The sequence below is a fragment of the Erythrolamprus reginae genome, chromosome 8 (assembly GCF_031021105.1).
Source record: "Erythrolamprus reginae isolate rEryReg1 chromosome 8, rEryReg1.hap1, whole genome shotgun sequence".
NCBI classification, from domain to species: domain Eukaryota; kingdom Metazoa; phylum Chordata; class Lepidosauria; order Squamata; family Dipsadidae; genus Erythrolamprus; species Erythrolamprus reginae.
This window is the reverse complement of record NC_091957.1, coordinates 43113506-43136909: the sequence shown is the minus strand read 5'-3', so window position 1 is coordinate 43136909 and position 23404 is coordinate 43113506. Positions and strand designations below refer to the sequence as shown.

Here is a 23404-nt window from a genome sequence, read left to right as displayed (position 1 = left end):
GGATGTTTGTAATGGAAAACAATGTCTCAGCTAGTCTACCGCTCATCATCTCTTCTCTTAGTCCTCATAGCTGGTAGGTCTCAAAGGGTTTTGGAAGAGCAGATTCCTTCTTTTGTAGAGGGGGACATGGTGAGCTAATATTCTACCAAAAGCTCCAATGGCAACAGCCAACAGATATACCACCTGTTGGGAAGGCCAGCATTCAGCATGTTTTCTCTTTTTTAAAAGCTTAGTTTAGATATCTCAGGGGTTGCCACAAAGAAGAGGGAGTCAAACCATTCTCCAAAGCACCCGAGGGCAGGACATGTAAAACCGAGGGCCGACGATGTAAAACTTTTCAACACCACGGACAACACATCTACTCTCCAAAAAGACCTCGACTGTCTCAGATTGGTCTAACACCTGGCAAACTTCAAATATCAACCAGCAAATGCTCTACCCTCCACATTGGCAAAAAGAATCCGAACCTCATATATAAACTGAATAAACAAAATCTCACAGCCAACCCACACTCAGTAAAAGACCTTGGAATACTAATATCAAATGATCTAAGTGCCAAAGCCCACTGCAACAATGTCGCCAAAAAGGCTTCTAGAGTTGTTAACCTGATCCCAGGTAGCTTCTGCTCTGGCAATCTCACAATACTCACCAGAGCCTACAAAACTTTTGCCAGACCCATCCTTGAATACAGTTCATCTGTCTGGAACGCATACCACATCTCAGACATCAACACCCTTGAAAAGTCCAAAGATACTTCACCAGAAGAGCCATTCACTCCTCCACTCGAAACAGAATACTCTACGAAAGCAGACTATCAATTCTTGGTCTTGAAAGCTTAGAACTACGACGCCTAAAACACGATCTAAGTATTGCCCACAAGATCATATGCTGCAACGTTCTACCTGTCAATGACTACTTCAGCTTCAACCACAACAAAACAAGAGCACGCAACAGATTCAAACTTAATATTAACCGCTCCAAACTTGACTGTAAAAAAATATGACTTCAGCAACTGAGTTGTCGAAGCGTGGAACTCATTACCTGACTCAGTAGTGTCAACCCCTAACCCCCAACATTTTTCCCTTAGACTATCCACAATTGACCTCTCCAGGTTCCTTAGAGGTCAGTAAGGGGCGTGCATAAGTGCACCAGTGTGCCTTCCATCCCCTGTCCAATTGTCTCTCCTTATCTCATTTATCTTTTCAAATTTGTTCACCTATACTTTAATATCTTTTCTTCTATTCGTTTCTTTAGTTATATTACTACATATCTATTCTCTTCAATGTGTATTATGTATTGGACTAAATAAATAAATAAAAATAAATAAATAAATAAATAAAAGAAGAAATGGGTGGAAACTAAACAAGGAGTAAAGCAACCTAGAACTAAGGAGAAATCTCCTGACAGTTAAAGCAATCAATCAGTGGAACAACTTGCCTCCAGAAGTTGTGAATGCTCCAACACTGGAAGTTTTAAAGAAGATGTTGGATAAGCATTTGTCAGAAATAGTGTAGGGTTTCCTGCCTAAGCAGGGGGCTCGACTAGAAGACCTCCAAGATCCCTTCCAACTCCGTTATTCCATTATATTCTGGCTAAAAGCAGCGTGAGCACTAAAATCGCCTTAAACAGAAGTGTTGTGGTTTTCTCTGTGATCACACTCAAGAAATATACCCCTTCCCCCAAAATATAAAAATATGGGAAGCATTTCATGACACTCCTAACCCCCCAAGATTCTCAGGGAAACAGGAACTGAGAAATTGTTGAAGGGTGTTTTTTTGACATGTAGTGCCACCTTGTGGCATATTTAATTGGTGAAAAAAAAAGTTGGGTCTCTAAAGCTTGCTAAAAGGTCAAACACATCTGGAGAGGACATTTTGCACCTGGAACAAAGTCCAATTAGGACATCAGCACTATCTTGGTTACCTTCATTCCCTATGTCCCATTACTTGTATCTTTCCATTGAGTCCAGCTTTGTGATCTACCTGATGATTGAATCAATGTTTGAATTGGATCAAAGCCTTCCTCCTGCTGTTTTTTTCTCTACCGTTGCAGGGAATGACCATCCGTCCTCTTGTTGATTGGCTACACGTCACTCGAAAACAAGAAAGTGGCCCCGCCGTGGGAGAACAAATTCATATACGGGTAAGTTACTCAGATGGACATTGGATGATTGTCTAGAACAGTGATGGTAAAATTGAACGGGTCCAAAGACGGGCTACAAAAATGGTGGAAGGTCTTAAGCATAAAACTTATCAGGATTCTCAGATGGTTAGGGGACTGGAGGTTAAAACATACAAACAACAGTTGCTGGAATTGGGTATGTCTAGTTTAATGAAAAGAAGAGAAGGATTTAGGGGTCGTGATTTCTGACAGTCTCAAAATGGGTGAACAGTAGGGTCAGGCGATAGAGAAAGCAAGTAGAATTAGAATTAGAATTATAATTCTTTTAATGGCCAAGTGGGATTGGACACACAAGGAATTGGTGCATATGCTCTCAGTGTACATAAAAGAAAAAGATACATTTGACAAGAATCATGTCGTACAACACTTAATGATTGTCATAGGGGTCAAATAAGCAATTTATTTATGAATTATTTATTTCTCAAAATGGGTGAACAGTGCGGTCAGGCGGAAGGGAAAGCAAGTAGAATGCTTGGCTGCATAGCTAGAAGTATAACAAGCAGGAAAAGGGAGATTGTGATCCCGCTGTATGGAGCGCTGATGAGACCCCATTTGGAATAATACTGTGCTCAGTTCTGGAGACCTCACCTACAAAAAGAGATGGATAAATTTGAACAGGTCCAAAGACAGGCTACAAAAATGGTGGAAGGCCTTAAGAATAAAACTGATCAGGAAAGACTTAATGAACTCAATCTGTATAGTCTGCAGGACAGAAGGGAAAGGGGGGACATGATCGAAACATTTAAACATGTTAAAGGGTTAAATAAAGTTCAACATGGAAGTGTTTTTAATAGGAAAGTGAACCCAAGAACAAGGGGGCACAATCTGAGGTTAGTTGGGGGAAAGATCAGAAGCAACGTGAGAAAATATTATTTGACTGAAAGTGTAGTAGATGCTTGGAACAAACTTCCAGCAGACGTGGTTGGTAAATCCACAGGATCTGAATGTAAACATGCCTGGGATAAATATAGATCCATCCTAAGATAAAATACAGGAAATAGTATAAGGGCAGACTAGATGGACCATGAGGTCAATCTTCTATGTTTCTATGATGAACCTTTTTTAGTTTGCAGGCCAAAAAGGTGTGCGTTCATGTGCTAGCATGCACACACATGGCCCATTCCCTCTCCATGCATGTGCACTTCCCCATGCTGCCCCTGCACATGTGCACAATCCTCCCCACCTCTGTGCATGCACACAGGCTCCACTGAAGCCTGGGAGAGTGAAATAACAGCCCAAAGGGCAAACAGGAAGTTTGGAGAAACGGACTTCCGGTTTGCCTGTTGTGCTGTTTTTTGCACTCCAGAGCATGAAACGGCTTTCCCCAAGGCTGAAAATCAGCTGCCTCACGTGCGCAGGAGTGCTGGAAGCTGACATAGGGCAACGCCCATGGGTGGGCAGCAGGCAGGATGGGGTGGAACGCAATTCCACCGGCGGAAATGAAGATGCATGCACAGCTCCAGATGACCAGTGGCAGTAACTTCCTGGATTACTAGTCTCAGCTCGGCTCTCCTTTTTTCCCCTTCTGCTGCTGTGCTCTCCTTGCTTTTTTCCTCTTTCCTCCTTCCTGGCCTTGGACGAGATTCCCTCTCTCCTGCCTGGCTCCCCTCCAGCCTCACGCGGCCACCTCCCAAGGCCAGGAGAACCGCGCCACACCGAAGCAGTCTGGGCTGCGGTCTTTTTCCCTTCGCGATGCTCTCACGATGCCCACAGCTGAGATGAACAGCGTCAATAACAATTCACTTGAACTATGATGATTGTTCAAGCCATTCCCACCCGGTCACACAGCCGGCAAGCCACTCCTACCCAGTCACATGTCCATCAAGCCACACCCACAAAATTAGCCACACCCACAGTGTTGCAGTAAAAAATTTGGCTGCCCATTACTGACAGCATCTCGTGTGACCTCCGATATGGCTCTGTGTGCCACCTGTGCCATAGGTTTGCCATTACTGGTCTAGACCAGTGTTTCCCAACCTTGGCATCTTGAAGAGATCCGGACTTCAACTCCCAGAATTCCCCAGCCAGCATTCGCTGGCTGGGGAATTCTGGGAGTTGAAGTCCAGATCTCTTCAAGTTGCCAAGGTTGGGAAACACTGGCCTAGAATGATTCAAAATGTTATTTCTAAACCCGAAGCTGCTCAGAAAGAGAATGGCATGGTAGACCTGGACGTTTGTCCTCACGTTTTGACAATGTTTATTAGTGAATGTTTCTTGTATGCTAAAAATTACAACCGAGTATCAATGGCTGGTCAACTGACTTTGCTCCTGAGAGTTTCCACATAATTCTGCTCTGTGAAACAAAGAGTAAACTCTCTTTCGTCCAAATAAGCGTGAGAGATATGAGAGAATTTCCCCTGTGATTTATTCACTCGCACGCACAGACTGAGACACGCAAGGAACAGTGTGACGTCTTCTTGCCACCCAACGTGTTTCTGTTTCTGTCTTGAGGCTTCAAATGCCTGGAGTCCATCCTTTATGCCTCAACAACAATACAAACATGTAAATCAAAATCCTCCCCCCCCCCCCCCGTTTCTCTCTGTTCAGTTCCTGGATCATTTGTTGGCTGGTATTGAAGATATATCAGGACACTGGGGACAGTATTATTGGAAAGACAAGTAAGGATTTGTTAAAAATACAAGTCTCTGCATGTACAAAGGGTAAAAGCTTGTACATTTGATTTCCTGACTCTATAATAACGTTCCCTTGAGAGATGACTTAGCTTTATTCCTCCTTGTGTTACAAAGCAGATTATTATTTCACAATAATAAGAGCTTTTTCCTCCCTCCCTCCCCCTTTCCCTCCCTCCCTCTTTCCCTGTTCTCTTTCTCCCATTTTCACCCTTCCTTCCTTCCCCTCCTTCCTTCCTTCCTTTCCTCCTTCCTTCCTTCTTTCCTAACTTCCTCCTTCCTTCCTTTCCTCCTTCCTTCTTTCTTTCCTTCCTCCCTCCTTCTCTCCCCTTCCTCTTTCTCTTTTTCCCACCTTCCCACTGTTCCCTCCCTCCCTTCCTCACTCCCTCTCTCCTTCCCTGTTCTCTTTCTCCCACCTTCACTCTCCCTCCCTCCCTTCCCTCCTTCCTTTCTTCTTTCCTTCTCTCCTTCCCTCCTTCTCTCCCATTCCTCTTTCTCTTTTTCCCACCTTCACTCTGTTCCCTCCCTCCCTCCCTCTCTCCCTCCATTCCTTCTTTCCTTCTCTCCCTCCCTCCCTCTCTCCCCTTCCTCTTTCTTTCTCTTTTTCCACCTTCACTCCTTGTTCCCTCCCTCCCATCCATCTCCCTCAAAGTTGTGCTAAAGTCACTCGTGCACACCAAGAGCATTGCTCTTCTTAAATTAGTGACATTAACGAGTGATTTTTCTTCTCTGTCTTTTTCTGAATCTGGGGTTTCCCCCCCTGTTTTCTTTCCTGCACAGATTAGAGTATTTCAACAGCAAACACTTGCAGAAATATTTGCTCCGGGAATATAAACAGCCCAAATCAAGTATTGTCCTCCTGCACGAGAAATTGGAGAGGAAGCGAGCCATTGAGTTAGCTGAAGCAGGTCAGCTTTCATGGAGACCATCTCGTAAACAATTGCAGTGAGTCCTTCCTTTCCTCAGTTGACACAGTGAAATTACCTTTTTAGGTTAGATTAGATTACTACTAGAGTTGCGAGGGACCTTGTAGGTCATCTAGTCCAACCCCCTGCTCAAGCAGGAGTTCTACACCATTTCAGACAAACGGCAGTCGAGTCTTCCTTTGAAAGTCTCAAATAGGGAAGCTGTTCCACTGGTCGATCGCTCTCACCGTCAGAAAGTTCATCCTTATTTCCAGGTTGAGTCTCTCTTTGGTCAGTTTCCATCCATTGTTCCTTGTCTGGCCTTCTGGTGCTTTGGGAAACAGCCTGGCCTCCTCCCCTGTGTAGCAGCCCCTCAAGTATTGGGAAAATACTATTCATTCATTCATTTACAGTATTTATTTATTTTGTCCAATAAACAATGAGGGTTTTAGTGGGTGTATGTATGTATGTATGTATGTATGTATGTATGTATGTATGTACATACATACATACATACATACATACATACATATATATAATACAGTGGTACCTCAAGATACGAACCCCTCATCTTACGAACAACTCGTGATACGAACCTGGGGTTCAGAAAAAATTTGCCTCTTCTTACGAACTTTTTTCAAGTTACGAACCGGCGTTCGGAGACTGCTGGGAAGCCGCGTGGCTGTTTTAAAAGGTGACAGCTGGGCGGCGGGGCTTCCCAGAAGCCTCCCGAACGCCGGTTCGTAACTCGAACAAAGTTCGTAAGAAGAGGCAAAAATTTTCTGAACCCCGGGGGGGTGTTGGGAAGCCCCCCAGGCCGGCTGCGACCTTTTAAAACAGCCGCGCCGCTTCCCAGCTGTCTCCTGAAGCCAAACGCCAAAGCCGAACTTCCGCGTTCGGCTTCGGGAGACAGCTGGGAAGCGGCGCGGCTGTTTTAAAAGGTCGCAGCTGGCCTGGGGGACTTGCCAGCACCCCCCGAACCTTGAACCTGGGTTGGGGGGGGGTGCTGGGAAGCCCCCCAGGCCGGCTGTCACCTTTTAAAACAGCCGCGCGGCTTCCCAGCAGTCGCCGAAAGCCGTTTTTTTGCGGGGTTTTTTTTGGTTGCACGGATTAATTGACTTTACATTGTTTCCTATGGGAAACAATGTTTCGTCTTACGAACCTTTCGTCTTACGAACCTCCTCCTTGCACCAATTAAGTTCGTATCATGAGGTATTACTGTATACATGTTTTTTTTTGCTGAATTTGAAAATTTCCTTTCGAATCCTTTCGAATCCATTAGAAATTAATACATCTTTGAGTTTGTTCAATTCAGTTTTTAAGTGCTCATGGTCAGCTAGGCGTTTGGTTCTGGTGATGAGAGTTTTGGCTAATTATATACATACACACACACATAGTAAAATACATGATGAAGGTTATAGAGGAGATACTCATAGTAAAATATATCTATGAAAGAATAGAAAAGAAGATATAGGAATAGAACATATCAATGAAAGAATAGAAGAAGAGATAGAGGAAAAAAAGAAAGGTATAGGAGATATAGGAGAGCAATAGGACAGGGGACGGAAGGCACTCTAGTGCACTTGTACTCGCCCCTTACTGACCTCTTAGGAATCTGGATAGGTCAACCGTGGATAATCTAAGGGTAAAGTGTTAGGGGTTTGGGGATGACACTATGGAGTCCGGTAATGACTTCCACGCTTTGACAACTCGGTTACTGAAGTCATTATTTTTACAGTCAAGTTTGGAGCAGTTAATATTAAGTTTAAATCTGTTGTGTGCTCTTGTGTTGTTGTGGTTGAAGCTGAAGTAGTCGCTGACAGGCAGGACGTTGCATCATATGATCTTGTGGGCAATACTTAGATCTTGTTTAAGGTGTCTTAGTTCTAAACTTTCTAGGCCCAGGATTGAAAGTCTAGTCTCGTAGGGTATTCTCTTTCGAGAGGAGGAGTGAAGGGCTCTTCTGGTGAAGTATCTTTGGACATTTTCAAGGGTGTTGATGTCTGAGATGCAATCTGGGTTCCAAACGGATGAGCTGTATTTGAGGATGGGCCTGGCAAACATTTTGTAAGCTCTGGTAAGTAGTGTGAGATTGCCAGAGCAGAAGCTACATAGGATTAGGTTTATAACTCTTAAAGCCTTCTTGGCTATGTTCTTGCAGTGGGCTTTGGTACTTAAATCTTTTGTTGTTAGTATACCGAGGTCTTTAACCGAGTGGGGATTATCTGTGATAATTTGATTATTCAGTTCATATTTGGAGTTCAGATTCTTCTTCCCAATGTGTGGGACAGAGCATCATGTCCCCCCCTGGTTTTTCTCTTCTCTAGACTGGTCATACCCAGTTCCTGCAACCGCTCTTCGTATATTATAGTCTTCAGTCTCCTAATCATCTTGGTTGTTCTCCTCTGAGCTTTCTCTAGAATTTCTCTAGAATGTTTTTTTCATAATGGGGTGACCAAAACTGGATGCAGTACACTGATCCTTCGTTTTTCGTGGGGGTTGCGTTCCAAGACCACCTGTGAAAAATGAATTTCCGTGAAGTAGAGGAAAGATTTTTTTAAATGTATTTAACGAGTATTTGGACTTTCAAAACCCATCCTTTGCATTAAACAGTCATTCTATAATGTTTCTCAGCTGGAACTACATGTGATATCCTACCAGTTTCTTTAATAGTGTACAGTAGTACTATAGAAGAATTTTATGAATTTTTAATGGATTTAAGCCTCCTTTGAAAACCTGTGAAGTAGCGAATCCGTGAAAGATGAACTGCGAAGTAGCGAGGGATTACTGTACTCCAGGTGTAGTCTAACTAAGTTTTTATAGAGTGGTATTAGTACCTCCCTAGTCCTAGATTGTATCCCTCTATTAATGCAATTTAGGACTGCATTGGCTTTTATGGCTACCGCTGCACACTGCTGGCTCATATTTAGCTGTTTGTCTACTAAGACTCCAGGATCCCTCTCACAGTCACTGCTATTGAATGTGGGTTTGACCAGTTTATATGTATATTTCTGGTTTTTCTTTCCTAAGTGTAGAACTTTACTTTTGCCAGCATTGAATTTCATTTTATTAGATAGGGCCCATGTTCTAATAAAAAAAGTTTTATTTTGATACACACTGTCTGTCTGTCTGTCTCTGTCTCTGTCTCTGTCTCTCTCTCTCTCTGATATTTACTTAGGTCTCTCCCTTTCATCTTCAAAACTACCTTAAGATAGAAGTTGGTCCCAAAGTGACCCAAAGTGACCCAAAGAATTTTTGATAGTTGAAGGTTGACTTGAGTCAGCCTTCTTTAAAGTATAATCCAACACCTTAAACTACAATTTCTCATTCCATCTGTTTTTTAAAAAAATATTTTAAATTAAATGCACATTAAAACATTGGACACAGTGTAACTGTCCTAGCAATGATCTTTGCCATACTTACTAAATTATACGATAAGTGTCACCTATATCTTACTGCTTATATACATTTGGTCTATTCCCAGAGTCCAGAAGGAGTTGGACAGCCTAAAAGCATGAACAATAACTAACTAACTAACTAACTAACTAACTAACTAACTAACTAACTAACTAACTAACTAAATAAATAAATAAATAAATAAATAAATATTCAGCATTTACATATATACAGATCTTATATTTCAACCCACAATTGTTTTAAGTCTGTCTTATGCGATTTCATTCATTCAGTCACACTCATTCCATCTGTTTTGATAGACGCAGAAGAATTTCAAGCTTTGATGCTGTTTCAGAATTCAAAACCTGCTGGTCCATTGACTTATAAATGGACGTCAACTCTTTTCTTCTAATGGCTCATTTCCCCACCCACCCTTTTTAGGAATAAGGACAATCCGGTCACCATAACGGATGATAGCGAGAGTCTCAGTCAAGACGAGGTGAATGAGATCCAGAAGATATTGGAGAAGAACTTGTACAAAGCAAGGAGGATGGTGAGATCTTTCTCCAATGAGAATATTTTCCAGGAGAGGGGGAGAAAAAAATCAATGAAGGAGTTTCAATCTGAGCCAGAGACTTGGTGCTGTGGGGTCCTTAGTGTTTTCTGAACTTGGTTGGTTGTTGGATGATTTTTTAAAATATCATCTGTGCTAGAAAACTCACTTCTTTCTAATACTGAAGAAGTTACCTAGTTTGGTAATGAGATGTCTGGAGGAAAACAACCAAGCTCAGAAAACACCAGGCCTGCTACAATTCAGCAGAGCTACAAATGTTCTGTTGGTACTGATAGTCTCTGATCACACAGGCAATCCTTGCTTAACAATCACTAATTCAGCAAGAGTTTGAATTTGTAACAGCCCTGAACAAGTGGGACTTAGGACCATTTCAAGAATTTGATTCTTGCCATCACAGCATCCCTACAGTTATGTACCAATAAAGAATATTTGTAGCTCAGGATTGAAATGAAGGATCCTTGGTGCTCTCTGAGTCAAGTAGCACTGGTGATGTTACCTAGTTGGGGAATGAAATGTCTATAAGAAAACAACGACACTCAAAGAGCACCAAGGACCCCACAATCATTGTCTTCTTCTTCTTCTTCTTCTTCTTCTTCTTCTTCTTCTTCTTCTTCTTCTTCCTCCTCCTCCTCCTCCTCCTCTTCCTCCAACCTCTCCCTCTGCCAGCGCTCATGATGTTGCCTAGTTGGATAATTAAATATCTACCAGAAAACAACCAAGTTCGGAGAGCACCAAGGATCCCACAGTCCTCCTCTTCATCTTCCTCCTCTTCTCCCAACCTCTCCCTTTTCCAGCAATGATGATGTTACCTAGTTGGGAAATGAAATGTTTACAAAAAAGCAACCAAGTTCACAGAGCACCAATGACCTCACAGTCCTCCTCCTTTCCCAACCTTTCCCTCTGCCAGCACTGATGATGTTACCTAGTTGGGTGATGAAATGCCTGCAAGAAACAACCAAGCTTAGACAGCACCAAGGATCCCTCTCTAGAGTCATAGGATTGCCAGAGTCACCTTCATTGCTAGAGCTGCCATTGATAAACAGTGTGGCCGAGTGATGTTGCAATCTACAACGGTATTAATTAGTGATGGAAATTCCAGTTCCAAAGCAAGCGAGAGAGAGAGAAAGAACAAAAGAAAGAAAGAGAGAGAGAGAAAGAGTAAGAGAGAGAGAAAGAGAAAGACAGAAAGACAGAAAGAGAAAGAGAAAGAGAAAGAGAGAAAGAGAAAAAAAGAAGAGAAAGAGAAAGCGAGAAAGAGAAAGAGAAAGCAAGAAAGAGAAAGAGAAAGTGAGAAAGAGAAAGAGAGAGAGAGAAAGACAGAAAGACAGAAAGAGAAAGAGAAAGAGAGAAAGAGAAAAAGAAGAAGAGAAAGACAAAGAGAAAGAAAGAGAAAGAGAAAAAAAGAAGAAAAGAGAAAGAGAAAGCGAGAAAGAGAAAACGAGAAAGAGAAAGAGAAAGACAGAAAGAGAAAGACAGAAAGAGAAAGACAGAAAGATAGAGAAAGAGAAAGAGAGAAAGAGAAAAAAAGAGGAGAAAGAGAAAGTGAGAGAGAGAAAGACAAAGAGAAAGACAGAAAGAGAAAGAGAAAGAGAAAAGAAGAGAAAGAGAAAGACAGAAAGACAGAAAGAGAAAGAGAAAAGAAGAGAAAGAGAAAGACAGAAAGAGAAAGACAGAAAGACAGAAAGACAGAAAGAGAAAGAGAAAGAGAAAGAAAAGAAGAGAATGAGAAAGAGAAAGAGAAAGAGAGAAAGAGAAAGAGGGAAAGAAAGATTATTGATGCTGTCTTGTTTATATTGCCATGATCAGGTGTCTGCCTATAATCGACACACACTTCCTTGGGAGGCAGAACCAGTGGAGCAAGTCAAAGAAATCGTCATCCTCAGGCACAAAAGTTTGCAAATCTGCCCGGAGAGAAGTCCCTCGGATTATCTCAGCAAAGAGGTACAATGGCTGTGAGATTGTGGAGGTAGATTCAGATGAAGGTCAGATCTAACTCTGCATTTACTGTGGGCTAAACTTTCCAAGCTTTCTGACTCCCAGTTTTCACACGATGTCAGAATTTGCTTTATAGCTCGTTTCAACTGGGAATAAAATTTTAGTGCTATTCTCTTGGGTGGAGTATGGTCCTCTTGCACGTATTTAAAATAAGGCAGCTGAAGAGCGTTCCCAAATGCATGGAGGGTGGGGGCAGTACGAATATCCGGAGGGAGCTGATTCCAGAGGGCCAGGGCCACCACAGAGAAGGCTCTTCCCCTAGGCCCCGCCAGACAACATTGTCTGGTCTACAGGACCTGGAGAAGGCCAGCTCTGTGGGACCTTATCGGCCACTGGGATTTATACATAGAAATTAAATTAAATTAAATTAAATTAAATTAAATTAAATTAAATTAAATTAAATTTTAAATTAAATTTTAAATTAAATTTTAAATTAAATTTTAAATTAAATTTTAAATTAAATTAAATTAAATTAAATTAAATTAAATTAAATTAAATTAAATTAAATTAAATTAAATTAAATTAAATTAAATTAAATTAAATTAAATTAAATTAAATTAAATTAAATTAAATTAAATTAAATTAAATTAAATTAAATTAAATTAAATTAAATTAAATTAAATTAAATTAAATTAAATTAAATTAAATTAAATTTTAAATTAAATTAAGATGGCTGAATAACTCCCCCCCCTCACTTGTGATAAAAAATAGACTCAAGAAATATTTCAACATTGTACATCTCCCCTGAAGATTGACAGCCATTGACCTTAATGAATAAAAATAAGGGGGAGAAAAAACAAAATGGAGAAGGGATGTTCTCAATCTGGTGTCCTCTAGATCAGTGTTTCCCATCCTTGGCAACTTGAAGATATTTGGACTTCAACTCCCAGAATTCCCCAGCCAGAGAATGCTGGCTGTGGAATTCTGGGAGTTGAAGTCCAGATATCTTCAAATTGCCAAGGTTGGGAAACACTACTCTAGATGCCTTGGTGTTGACATTGCCTTCCAGAGCCAATTGAATCCCTATCATGCTGAATAATAATTGAGTAATGTTTTAATAGCTGGTGCAGCTTGCTAGTATGGAAGAGATCTAAGTTATTTCCAGGTTCAGTTTCATTTCAAACTCTTATCTTTTATTTTGACCACAAGATGGAGCCAATATAATTACATTTACAAGAGAAAAAGAAGGGACGGGGAGGGAGGGATGAGAGGCGAAGAGAAACACAATTTGAAAAATTGGGAAGACGTGTTAAATGTGAATTTATCCGTTAACCTCCTAGATGGGAAGGTCATAGGGCACTTAAGGTGGGGAGAAAGACGGAAATCATTGGCTAAAAACAGTAAATATTAAATGATAACCCCCACAATAAAATTAGCGCTTGGGTAATCCCTCCGATGTCCTAAACGATGAAGAAGTATTATCCCTGTGCAGGGATGCCCTTCACTCCAGCTGCAAGGATCTTTTATTAACTTTGTTTTTTTTCAATTTCATCCGAGTCAAAGAAATCTAATTACTTAGCTTTGCAACACGCAGGGATTCGACTTTGGGCCTTTTTGAAAAGGAGTATCCTAACTGTTCTGTCGGGCTCTCTGGTAGAATCCTCCCAAAAATTCACAGGTACAAATTTCAGACACACACACGTTTGAAAATTAAAAACTGTTCTTTATAATGAAAATTCACTTAAACTAAGCCCTCTTTTGGTATAGCAAGGAGCACTCGTCTCCAAACAAACTGGTAATTTGTACAAGTCCCTTATCAATTCTATGATACTTAGCTTGCAGCTGTGAGGCAATTCACAGTCCTTCTTCTTTCACAAAGTGACACACACTTTGCCCTGGTTTAGTTTCAAAGCGGGGAAAAATCAGCACACAAAAGGTCAAAGTCAGTAAAGCAGTCACGAAACACAACGATCAGATAATCCTCCACAATGGCCAAACCCACAGGCTTCTATTTATAGCAGCCTCACTAATTACCACAGCTCCACCCAACCACAGGTGGCCTCATTTTCTTTGATAATAATCTCTCAGTTGTTGTTGCCTATGCATCGCTCTCCGCACGCATGGCTGTATCATTAACTCTTGTTCTGAATCCAAGGAGGAGCTAGATAATTGATCTCCTTCTGAGCTGTCTGCCCCACTTTCCTCCTCCCTGTCACTCATGTCTTCTTGGTCAGAGAAGCCTTCATCATCAGATTCCACCGGGGCGGGGGGGGCGGGGGGAAACAGGCCTGCAGCATGTGGATGTCTCTCCCACATCCACAGTCCTTGGGGCAGGAGCTGGGCCAGAGCTAACCACAACACTAACCTGAAAAAAATTGCCAAAAATTGTGTCATCAGTGGGTGCCTACCAATATGGCTCTCTGCACCACACTAGTAGGCAACCATCACTGGTCAGGCCTCTTGTTGTATCTGAAGCAGGGGTGGGTTCCTCCCAGTTCGGACTGGATCTCCCGAACAGGTAGCGACCCGCTGGTGATGTCAAGGCTCTGATTTGGTCGGTGCTGGTCCATGGGCACCACCATCTCTTTTTTTGGAATATTTTTGCAAAATTTTCCTTGTTTGGATGACTTCACCTCTTTCGTTGCTTGAAAAAGGGTCCTCCCACCCATATTAACCCCTGGGTTAATACTGACCTTTATTTCTTCACCCAAAGCACAGCTGATCAGCTCCTCAGCTGTGTTTTGGGCTGATTCCTGCTACTTGAGCATGCACAGAAGCGAAATTGCAGGGGCACGCAGGCAGAAGAGTAGAGCTAGTGCACCCATGCACAACATCACAATGCGAACCAGTGGTAAAGGTAAGTGGAACCCACCCCTAATCTGTGAAGGGCTTATTTATGGAGATTCAGGTCATGATTGTCCCAAAGCATAGCATAGCATTTTAGACTTATATACTGCTCAAAAAAAATAAAGGGAACTGTTGGCTTGTCTCGGTTAGGCTATTAAACCTTTGACAACACCGAGCAGTGAATTTTATCAGAGCGTGGATGTGTGATAAAGCCAAGACACAGACTTAGTTAAATAAGTATTATTTACATATAAACAAAATATAAACAATCCAGAATAAACACGAAGCAAATACAGAATAATATGCACAGAGCAATTACAAGATTAGCACAAAGCAAAACACAATATAGATAATAAGCATGAAGCTTATACAATATAGATAAAAGCACAAAGCTTATACACAACTCCCCCTTTCTCTCAGGCAAAAGTAAAGTAAAATAAAGGAAGTGACTGAGCAAAATAATGAGCTTTTATAGCTTCAATGAGGAAGTGACGAAACAGCCTTGAAGATTAACTCTTCAAGTACATGTTAACTCTTTGAGTGCACATTAACCCTTTAAGTACAAGTTTGGTACAGTTTACAATGGCAATCCCTAACAGCCATGTACCATGTACTAACAGGAACACTCAAATAACACATCCTAGATCTTAATGAAGGAAATATTCTCAATGAATACTTCGTTCTGTTCAAAATTGAATGTGCACAACAGCATGTGAAATTGATTGTCAATCAGTGTTGCTTCCTAAGTGGACAGTTTGATTTCACAGAAGTATGATTTACTTGGAGTTATATTGGGTTGTTTAAGTGTTCCCTTTATTTTTTTGAGCAGTGTATATCTCTTCATAGTGCTTTTACAGCCTTTTCTAAGCAGTTTACAGAATCAGCCTCTTCCCCCAACAATCTGGGTTCTCATTTTACCCACTTTGGAAGGGTGGAAAGCTGAGTCAACCTTGAGTGGGTGGTGAGATTTGAACTGCTGAAGTATAGCTAGCAGTTAGCTGAAGTAGACTCCAAAGGTGCTTTCTCAAGAGACAACTGGACTATCTATGTTTTTCCTGGAAGACGTTTCACTTGTCATCTAGGAAGCTTCTTCAGTTCTGACAGAATTGAAGAAGCTTCCTAGATGACAAGTGAAACGTCTTCAAGGAAAAAAAGTTCACAGTTGCCTCTTGAAAAAGCAACTTTGGGACATCCGAAGGACTTCTTGCTTAATAGCCACCAAGTGGACCCTTGTTAGCCGTTTGTGTTAATTAAGGGTTACAACAGCGCATGACATATTTGGATAAAAATTGTATCCAAATCTAAAAGGGGAAGTAAATATGCAATTTATAATACAATAATCTAACAATATAAACTTTTATTATCACTTGAGATTTCCTCCCATTTTTTGTTACTGTTTGTTATTTTTCAGTTGTGATAATATTGCTGATCAGATTGGAGAGATTGTTAGAAAGTTTCTTTTTTCCCAAGGTTCTGGGTAAAAAAACTTCCAAAGGGGAATTTGCCCACCCATTTGGCATAATGCTCAAATTTCCTCCCTGCATTACCAGCTCTGGAACAGACTGGTTGATTGCGTGCCATGAAGCCATTGTCAATTCTTAGTCATCATATAGATAGTTTTCGTCCATGATGATCTGTTTCAAACCTGGTAGCTTATCCTTGTGGATGCTGCTCAGCCTGTTCTCTTTCCTCCCACTTTCCCCAGGATTAGAACCTTTTACAGAGAGCTGGGTCTTTAAGCATGTGTCCACAATGTGACAATTTGAACAGGGTTATGTGTACCTCAAGTGGGAAATACCACACCCTGCCTAGGAAAAGTGCATCAAGATTCCCTTTTGCATCATTCATGGGTTATTCTACCCATTGAAGAAGCAGGATAGAAGCATTGAATGCTTTTCAATTTTGATATTGCAGAAGACTTCTGAGAATACCATGGACAGTGAATCTTTCTTTTTCTTTTCTTTTCTTTTCCTTTCCTTTCCCTTCCCTCCCCTCTCCTTCCCTTCATACATTTTCCTTTCCTTTCCAACTTCTCCTTCCTTCCTTTCTCCGTCTCTCCGTCCCTCCCTCCCTTCCCTCCCTCCCTCCCTCTCTTCCCTTCCCTTCCTTCTTTCCTTCATTCCTGAGCAGATTGAACAAGAATTTATTACAGGAAAGGAGGGAGGGTGGGAAGAAGGAAAAAGAAAGAAAAGAAAGGGGAAAAAATAAAAGGAAAGAAAAGAAAAAAGAAAGAAAGGTTCACTGTCCATGGTATTCTCAGAAGTCTTCAGCAATATCAAAATAGAAAAACATTCGATGCTTCTATCCTGCTTCTTCAATGTCCAGGGGTAGAATAACCCATGAGTGATGCAAAAGGGAATCTTGATGCAATTTTCATAGGTAGGATGTAGTATTCTGATATTAACAATTTGTTATTAATTTTTCTAAGGGAGCCCTAAGAATATTTTACCTTTCAATGGGCGATCCTTTCTCTAGCAATCCACATTCCTCTGACTTCAAATCAATGCCAATAAAACTCAGTTTTTTATTTTTTAAATCAGAAAACTGGGTAATGTAGCCGACTGTGGTGTGTGTGTGTTAGTTTATTAGATTAGTTCATTAGATTTGTATTAGTTTATTAGATGTGTGTGTGTGTGTAGAAATATATAATGGGGGGAAAAACATTGCTACCATTTCCCGCCATCTTGCAATAATAAAATCAGCCGCAAATCAATTCCTGGCAATTTAGAAAGTATAAAACACTTTGGAAAAAGGGTGGTAGGGAAATAGTATCTCCTTTTGCAGGATATGAACGCTTTCCCAAAACGGTAGGCAGATTTGGAGTAAATATTACACATTTACTCAAAGGGCAGAGGAGCCCGAGTGTAAAATGTTCCCACTTTGCCTACCAGGAAGACAAGATGACAAAATAATTCACCTGCCTCATTTATTGTATCATATGCTTAGTGAGTCTAAGCCAATTCTGTAAAACTCCATTACAAAGATAAATTACTTGTGTGTGTGTGTTAAACTTCTATCCTGTTTTTTTTTTTTGGTAAGGACGGAAGTTGAACTACAGCTGGCTTGTCTTGTTAGTTGTGAAGCTCCTAGTTCATGCCTTGTTCTTTTCTCTTTTGACAAAGATGTAAAGGAGGGGGGGGAAAGTATCTGGAAGTTTTCCCTCTTTTATCTGATTAAGCATAGGTTTTCATGATTGGAGCCCTCTAATTTTGAAAGGATCAGCAACAGTGAGAAAGGGAGAAAGCTATTAGCCTTAGCCTCACTAATGCATTTTCCTAAGCGGCTATTAGTCCTGGTTTTGTGTGTGTGTATGTATGAGGAGAGAGAGAGAGAGAGGGGAGAGAGAGAGAGAGAGAGAGAGAGAGAGAGAGAGAGAAGTATTTATATACATCTTCATTTTCTCAGTGAGTTTAATAGCAGTTGATGACAGCAAAGGATGACTTAGATAGGAGAATGCAATAAATATCTTTTTCTTCCCAAGCTCATGGTTTACTGTTTACTTTACATGAAAACAAAAGAGCCAGTCCAAATAGTTCTAATGTTAACAGCCGTATTGATACTGCTAAATTAAAATATTAGCCCCGATGAGATGGAGAATAAAACAAGAATTCCAAGGATGGACCTTCTGTCTTTTAGGACCCACATAAAGTGGTACCTCTACTTATGAACTTAATTCATTCCGTGACCAGGTTCCTAAGTAGAAATGTTTGCAAGAAGAAGCAATTTTTGCCATAGGAATCAATGTAAAAGCAAATAATGAGTGCGATTGGGGAAACCACAGGGAGGGTGGAGGCCCTGTTTCCTCCCAGGAGATTCCTATAGAGGCCCCATGGAGGCTTCTCTCCATCTTTTCCAACCCTGTTTCCTCCCAGGAGATTCCTAGAGTAGCCCCACAGAGGCTTCTCACCACCTTTTACGGACCTGTTTCCTCCCAGGAGATTCCTAGAGAGGCCCCATGGAAGCTTCTCCCCACCTTTTATGGCCCTGTTTCCTCCCAGGAGATTCCTAGAGAGTCCCCACGGAGGCTTCTCCCTGCCTTTTCCGGTTACAGTTTCGGAGGCTCGGGTTTGTAAGTGGAAAATGGTTCTTGAGAAGAGGCAAAAAAATCTTGAACACACGGTTCTTATCTAGAAAAGTTTGTAAGTAGAGGCATTTGTCGGTAGAGGTACCACTGTATCTGAATTCTCATCCCCCTTTAAACATGGGTCCAGGTGGAGACTTTGGGCCAGTCACTCTCTCTCAGGCCTAGGAAGGAGACAATGACAAGCCACTTTTGAAAAACCTGGTCAAGAAGTTGTCCAGGAAGCCGCCTGGAGTCAGCGCTGACTTAAAAGCAGATACGCCCACATACTTACCCGTTTAAGAAAGTGGTACTCTTCTTTCAGATTTTGGTTTTGATTCCGAGGCCAAAAGAAACCTCAGGTAAACTCAATTTCTTTCCAAGTGAGTGTCAGTGGACAAAGAGTAGTTCAAGTGAAGAAAGCACATTGCAACATAAATGTCACCCTTTGGAGTGTTCTCAAAACCAAGGAAAACGTAACAAAACACACCATCCAACGTCCTTGTTTTGACCTTTTCACCAGCAAAGGCTATGAAATGTTATTACCTGGAGGTGTTTGCTGCTTAGGAACAATTGGTCTCAGTGTGTGTTTGTGTGTGTGTGCGTTTGGCTACCCTATCCCTTTGGCTATCCTTCTCAGGAGCCATTCAACTTCTTTACAACCTATTGTAAAACCCGTTGTCCACTTTGAAGAGCTACAGAATCAAACCAAAGGGAAAAAGCACGGGTTCTTTTGTGTCAAGGAAAAAACGGAACAAAACAACATGAAAAACTGAGCTGGGATGTATCCAAAGTTAATGGGTGGGCTGGCTGCGAGAAGTCTAGTTGCCAGACGGTACGTCCATCAGACACCAGCTTTTGATAGTTGGAAATGCTACAGGCATCTTAAAGCATTCAACCTGCTAACAGGAGTTCTTGGTGAATGGAGATTAGCGCTTATCGAAAGGACAAATTATTCATTCGCGTGCGTCTATCTACCTAACAAGCCTGTCTTTTACAACTTGGTCCGAAGCCAAACATCGCCCTTCTCATAAATGGGCCAAGTTTCTGTTCTCTGTACGGTTGTCAAATATGCTGCTTTCCAGACTACATCGGGCAGTTATAACCAAGATAGATTGGACTTAGTATTTACTAAACCAAACACATTTGCAGTATAAGCATAACTGTCCCCTTGCTCCAGCCTAAATTGAAGCACAAATAACCTGTTCTGTCGGGCTCTCTGGTAGAATCCTCCCAAAAATTCACAGGTACAAATTTCAGACACACACACGTTTGAAAATTCAAAACAATGTTCTTTATAATGAAAATTCACTTAAACTAAGCCCCCTTTTGGTATAGCAAAGAGCACTGGTCTCCAAACAAACTGGTAATTTGTACAAGTCCCTTATCAGTTCTGTGATACTTAGCTTGCATCTGTGAGGCAATTCACAGTCTTTCTTCTTTCACAAAGTGAAACACACTTTGCTCTGGTTTAGTTTCAAAGTGGGGAAAAATCAGCACACAAAAGGTCAAAGTCAGTAAAGCAGTCACGAAACACAATGATCAGATAATCCTCCACAATGGCCAAACCCACAGGCTGCTATTTATAGCAGCCTCACTAATTACCACAGCCTCATGCAACCACAGGTGGCCTCATTTTCTTTGATAATAATCTCTCAGTTGTTGTTGCCTATGCATCGCTCTCCGCATGCGTGGCTGTATCATTAACTCTTGTTCTGAATCCAAGGAGGAGCTAGATAATTGATCTCCTTCTGAGCTGTCTGCCACACTCTCCTCCTCCCTGTCATTCCTGTCTTCTTGGTCAGAGGAGCCTTCATCAGCAGATTCCACCGGGGGCAAAACAGGCCTGCAGCATGTGGACATCTCCCCCATATCCACAGTCCTTGGGGCAGGAGCTGGGCCAGAGCTAACCACAACATAATCCAGCTGAAATGATGTGAGGGACACTGTACAAAGACCCAACTCCCTTGAGAAGTTAATGGAAAGAAGGAATGGAAGGAAAGAGAAAAAAAGAGGATTATAAGCAGCGTGGTGAATGGATGGATTGGATTACAGGGTTGATGGGTGAAGTATTCAAAGCCTTAAAGGGCCAAGTTGGGGAGAAGATCCATCTACACGGTCATTATAGGTTGACCCTAACTTGATGACATGGAGGTTCTATGTATTTTGGGTCTGTCTTCACCTGGCAGTAGAGTAAACCATGGATAATGGGTAGCAATAGCAATAGCATTTAGACTCATATACTGCTTCACAATGCTTCACAGCCCTCTCTAAGCAGTTTACAGAGTCAGCATACATTGCCTCCAACAATCCGAGTCCTCATTTTACCCATCTTGGAAGGATGGGTCAACCTTGAGCCTGGTGAGATTTGAACTGACCAATTACAGTTAGCCTGCAGTCAGCAGAAGTAGCCTGCAGTACTGCACTCTAACCACTGCGCCACCATGGCTCAGCGATCAGTAGAGAAATACAGTTATGTAACTAAATGAACAACAATCTTAGAACATTGCCAAGTCAGAAGGGATCGCAATGTTAATGAATACAACTCTCCTTTTCTGGAAGCAAACATCTGGAAGCAAAGTTGTCTTCAGCCCATACCCTTTGAGTATCCTCAGTTTCAACCATACTAACGTAAGGTGACCAGATGCCCCACTTTTGGTGGGACAGTCCCAATTTTTAACAATTTGTCCCACGTCCTGCGGAATTTTAAAATAGTCCCGATTTTTAGAAAGAATGCACTACAAACTAGGGAACTTCTCCCACCACTGAAAGAAAGGAAATGCTTTATTCGCTCTGGGCACTCCAGAACGAATAAAGCACTTCCTTTCCCTGGGCGCTGGGAGAGGGAATAAATTTCTCCCACCGCCAAGAGAAAGGAAACGCTTTATTCGCTCTGGATGGCTCAAGAATCAAGAACACACACACCATCAATGGTGTCCCGCTTTACCAATATTAAAATCTGGTCACCTTATACTAACGGTTTTCCAAAGTAAATTTAAAATAGCTTTTAAAAATGTGAAAGATAACTAATATGGTCAGAATTTTCACAGGGCTGCCAGAATATTTGTTTGTTTGTTTGTTTATTTACTTATTTACTTATTTACTTATTTACTTATTTACTTATTTACTTATTTACTTATTTACTTATTTACTTATTTACTTATTTACTTATTTAATTATTTACTTATTTACTTATTTATTTATTTACTTATTTACTTATTTACTTATTTACTTATTTACTTATTTACTTATTTACTTATTTACTTATTTATTTATTAGATTTGTATGCCGCCCCTCTCTGTAGACTCGGGGCGGCTCACAACAGAAATAGAACAATTCATAACAAATCTAATAGTTTAAAAAACATTTTAAAAACCCCATTATTAATCAGACATACATACAAACATACCATATATAAATTGTATTAGTCCCGGGGGAGATATCTCAATTCCCCCATGCCTGGTGGCAAATGTGGGTTGTAAGGAGTTTACGGAAGGCAAGGAGGGTGGGGGCAGTTCTAATCTCCGGGGGGAGCTGGTTTCAGAGGGTTGGGGCCACCACAGAGAAGGCTCTTCCCATGGTACCCGCCAAACGACATAGTTTAGTCGACGGGACCCGGAGAAAGCCAACTCTGTGGGACCTAATTGGTCGCTGGGATTTGTGCGGCAGAATGCGGTCCTGGAGATATTCTGGTCTGATGCCATGAAGGGCTTTATAGGTCATAACCAACACTTTGAATTGTGACTGGAAATTGATCGGCAACCAATGCAGACTGCAGAGTGTTGGTGTAACATGGGCATATCTGGGAAAGCCCATGATTGCTCCCGCAGCTGCATTCTGCACGATCTGAAGTATATGAGATTTCAATGTTCATGACTAAAAATTTAGGGGTGGGGGTGTTCTGGATAGTTTTCCCAACTCCACTGGTAAAGATTTATCAGAGGGGCCCCCCAAACGTGGCAATTTTAAGACTTGTGGACTTCAACTTCCAGTATTTCAACTTCCAGAATTTTGGGAATTGAAATACACAAGTCTTAAAGTTGCCGAGTTTGAAGACCTCTGCTCTATCAAATTGGAGTTTAAGAACATATGGTGGTCCTTGAACTTAATAAATGAACTTATTAATCAGTCAGAAACCTTTCAGGCTTTGAATCTGACCCATGTACTCTAGCATATGAGCTACAAATCTCCAAAGCGCCCTACTTCCCAATAGCCAGTTCTCGTTCTCTAGGCTACAATGATTTCGAAGTGATTAACGATCCCATTGAATCATTTCTTCATTGTAGGAAGAGGACTCATCAATTGAAGAAACAGATCCCAAACTCAATCTGCACAGGTCCCTGACTGGTAAGTTGGAATACCTCATTCTCATTTGAATTCCACTTTTTAAAAATGGGGAATACAGTGTTCCCTCAATTTTTGCGGGGGATGCGTTCCGAGACCGCCCGCGAAAATCGAATTTCCGCGAAGTAGAGATGTGGAAGTAAATACACTATTTTTGGCTAGGAACAGTATCACAAGCCTTCCCTTAACACTTTAAACCCCTAAATTGCAATTTCCCATTCCCTTAGCAACCATTTAGATTATTACTCACCATGTTTCTTTATTAAAGTTTATTACAAAAATATTTATTACAGGTGGATGAAAGTTTGGTGATGACATATGACATCATCGGGTAGGAAAAACCGTGGTATAGGGGAAAAAACCGCAAAGTATATTTTAATTAATATTTTTGAAAAACCGTGGTATAGACTTTTCGCGAAGTTCGAACCCGTGAAAATCGAGGAAACACTGTATATCAAATGGTCATTGATGTTGCCTTTGCTTTTTTTTTCAATGGCTTGGAGTACTGCTTATTGGGATGGGTAGATAGAAA

General features: G+C 41.2%; 1 protein-coding gene across 1 annotated transcript in view; it reads left to right on the top strand.

Moving 5' to 3' along the window:
• Positions 1–23404, top strand: part of LOC139171705 (sodium/hydrogen exchanger 2-like) — a 48421-nt gene that overhangs the window by 21046 nt on the left and 3971 nt on the right. The window contains exons 6-11 of the mRNA XM_070760143.1: positions 2053–2142; positions 4729–4799; positions 5592–5756; positions 9554–9665; positions 11493–11627; positions 22815–22875. Of these exons, the coding sequence (XP_070616244.1) occupies positions 2053–2142; positions 4729–4799; positions 5592–5756; positions 9554–9665; positions 11493–11627; positions 22815–22875 (634 nt within the window). The remainder of the gene's footprint in view (positions 1–2052; positions 2143–4728; positions 4800–5591; positions 5757–9553; positions 9666–11492; positions 11628–22814; positions 22876–23404) is intronic.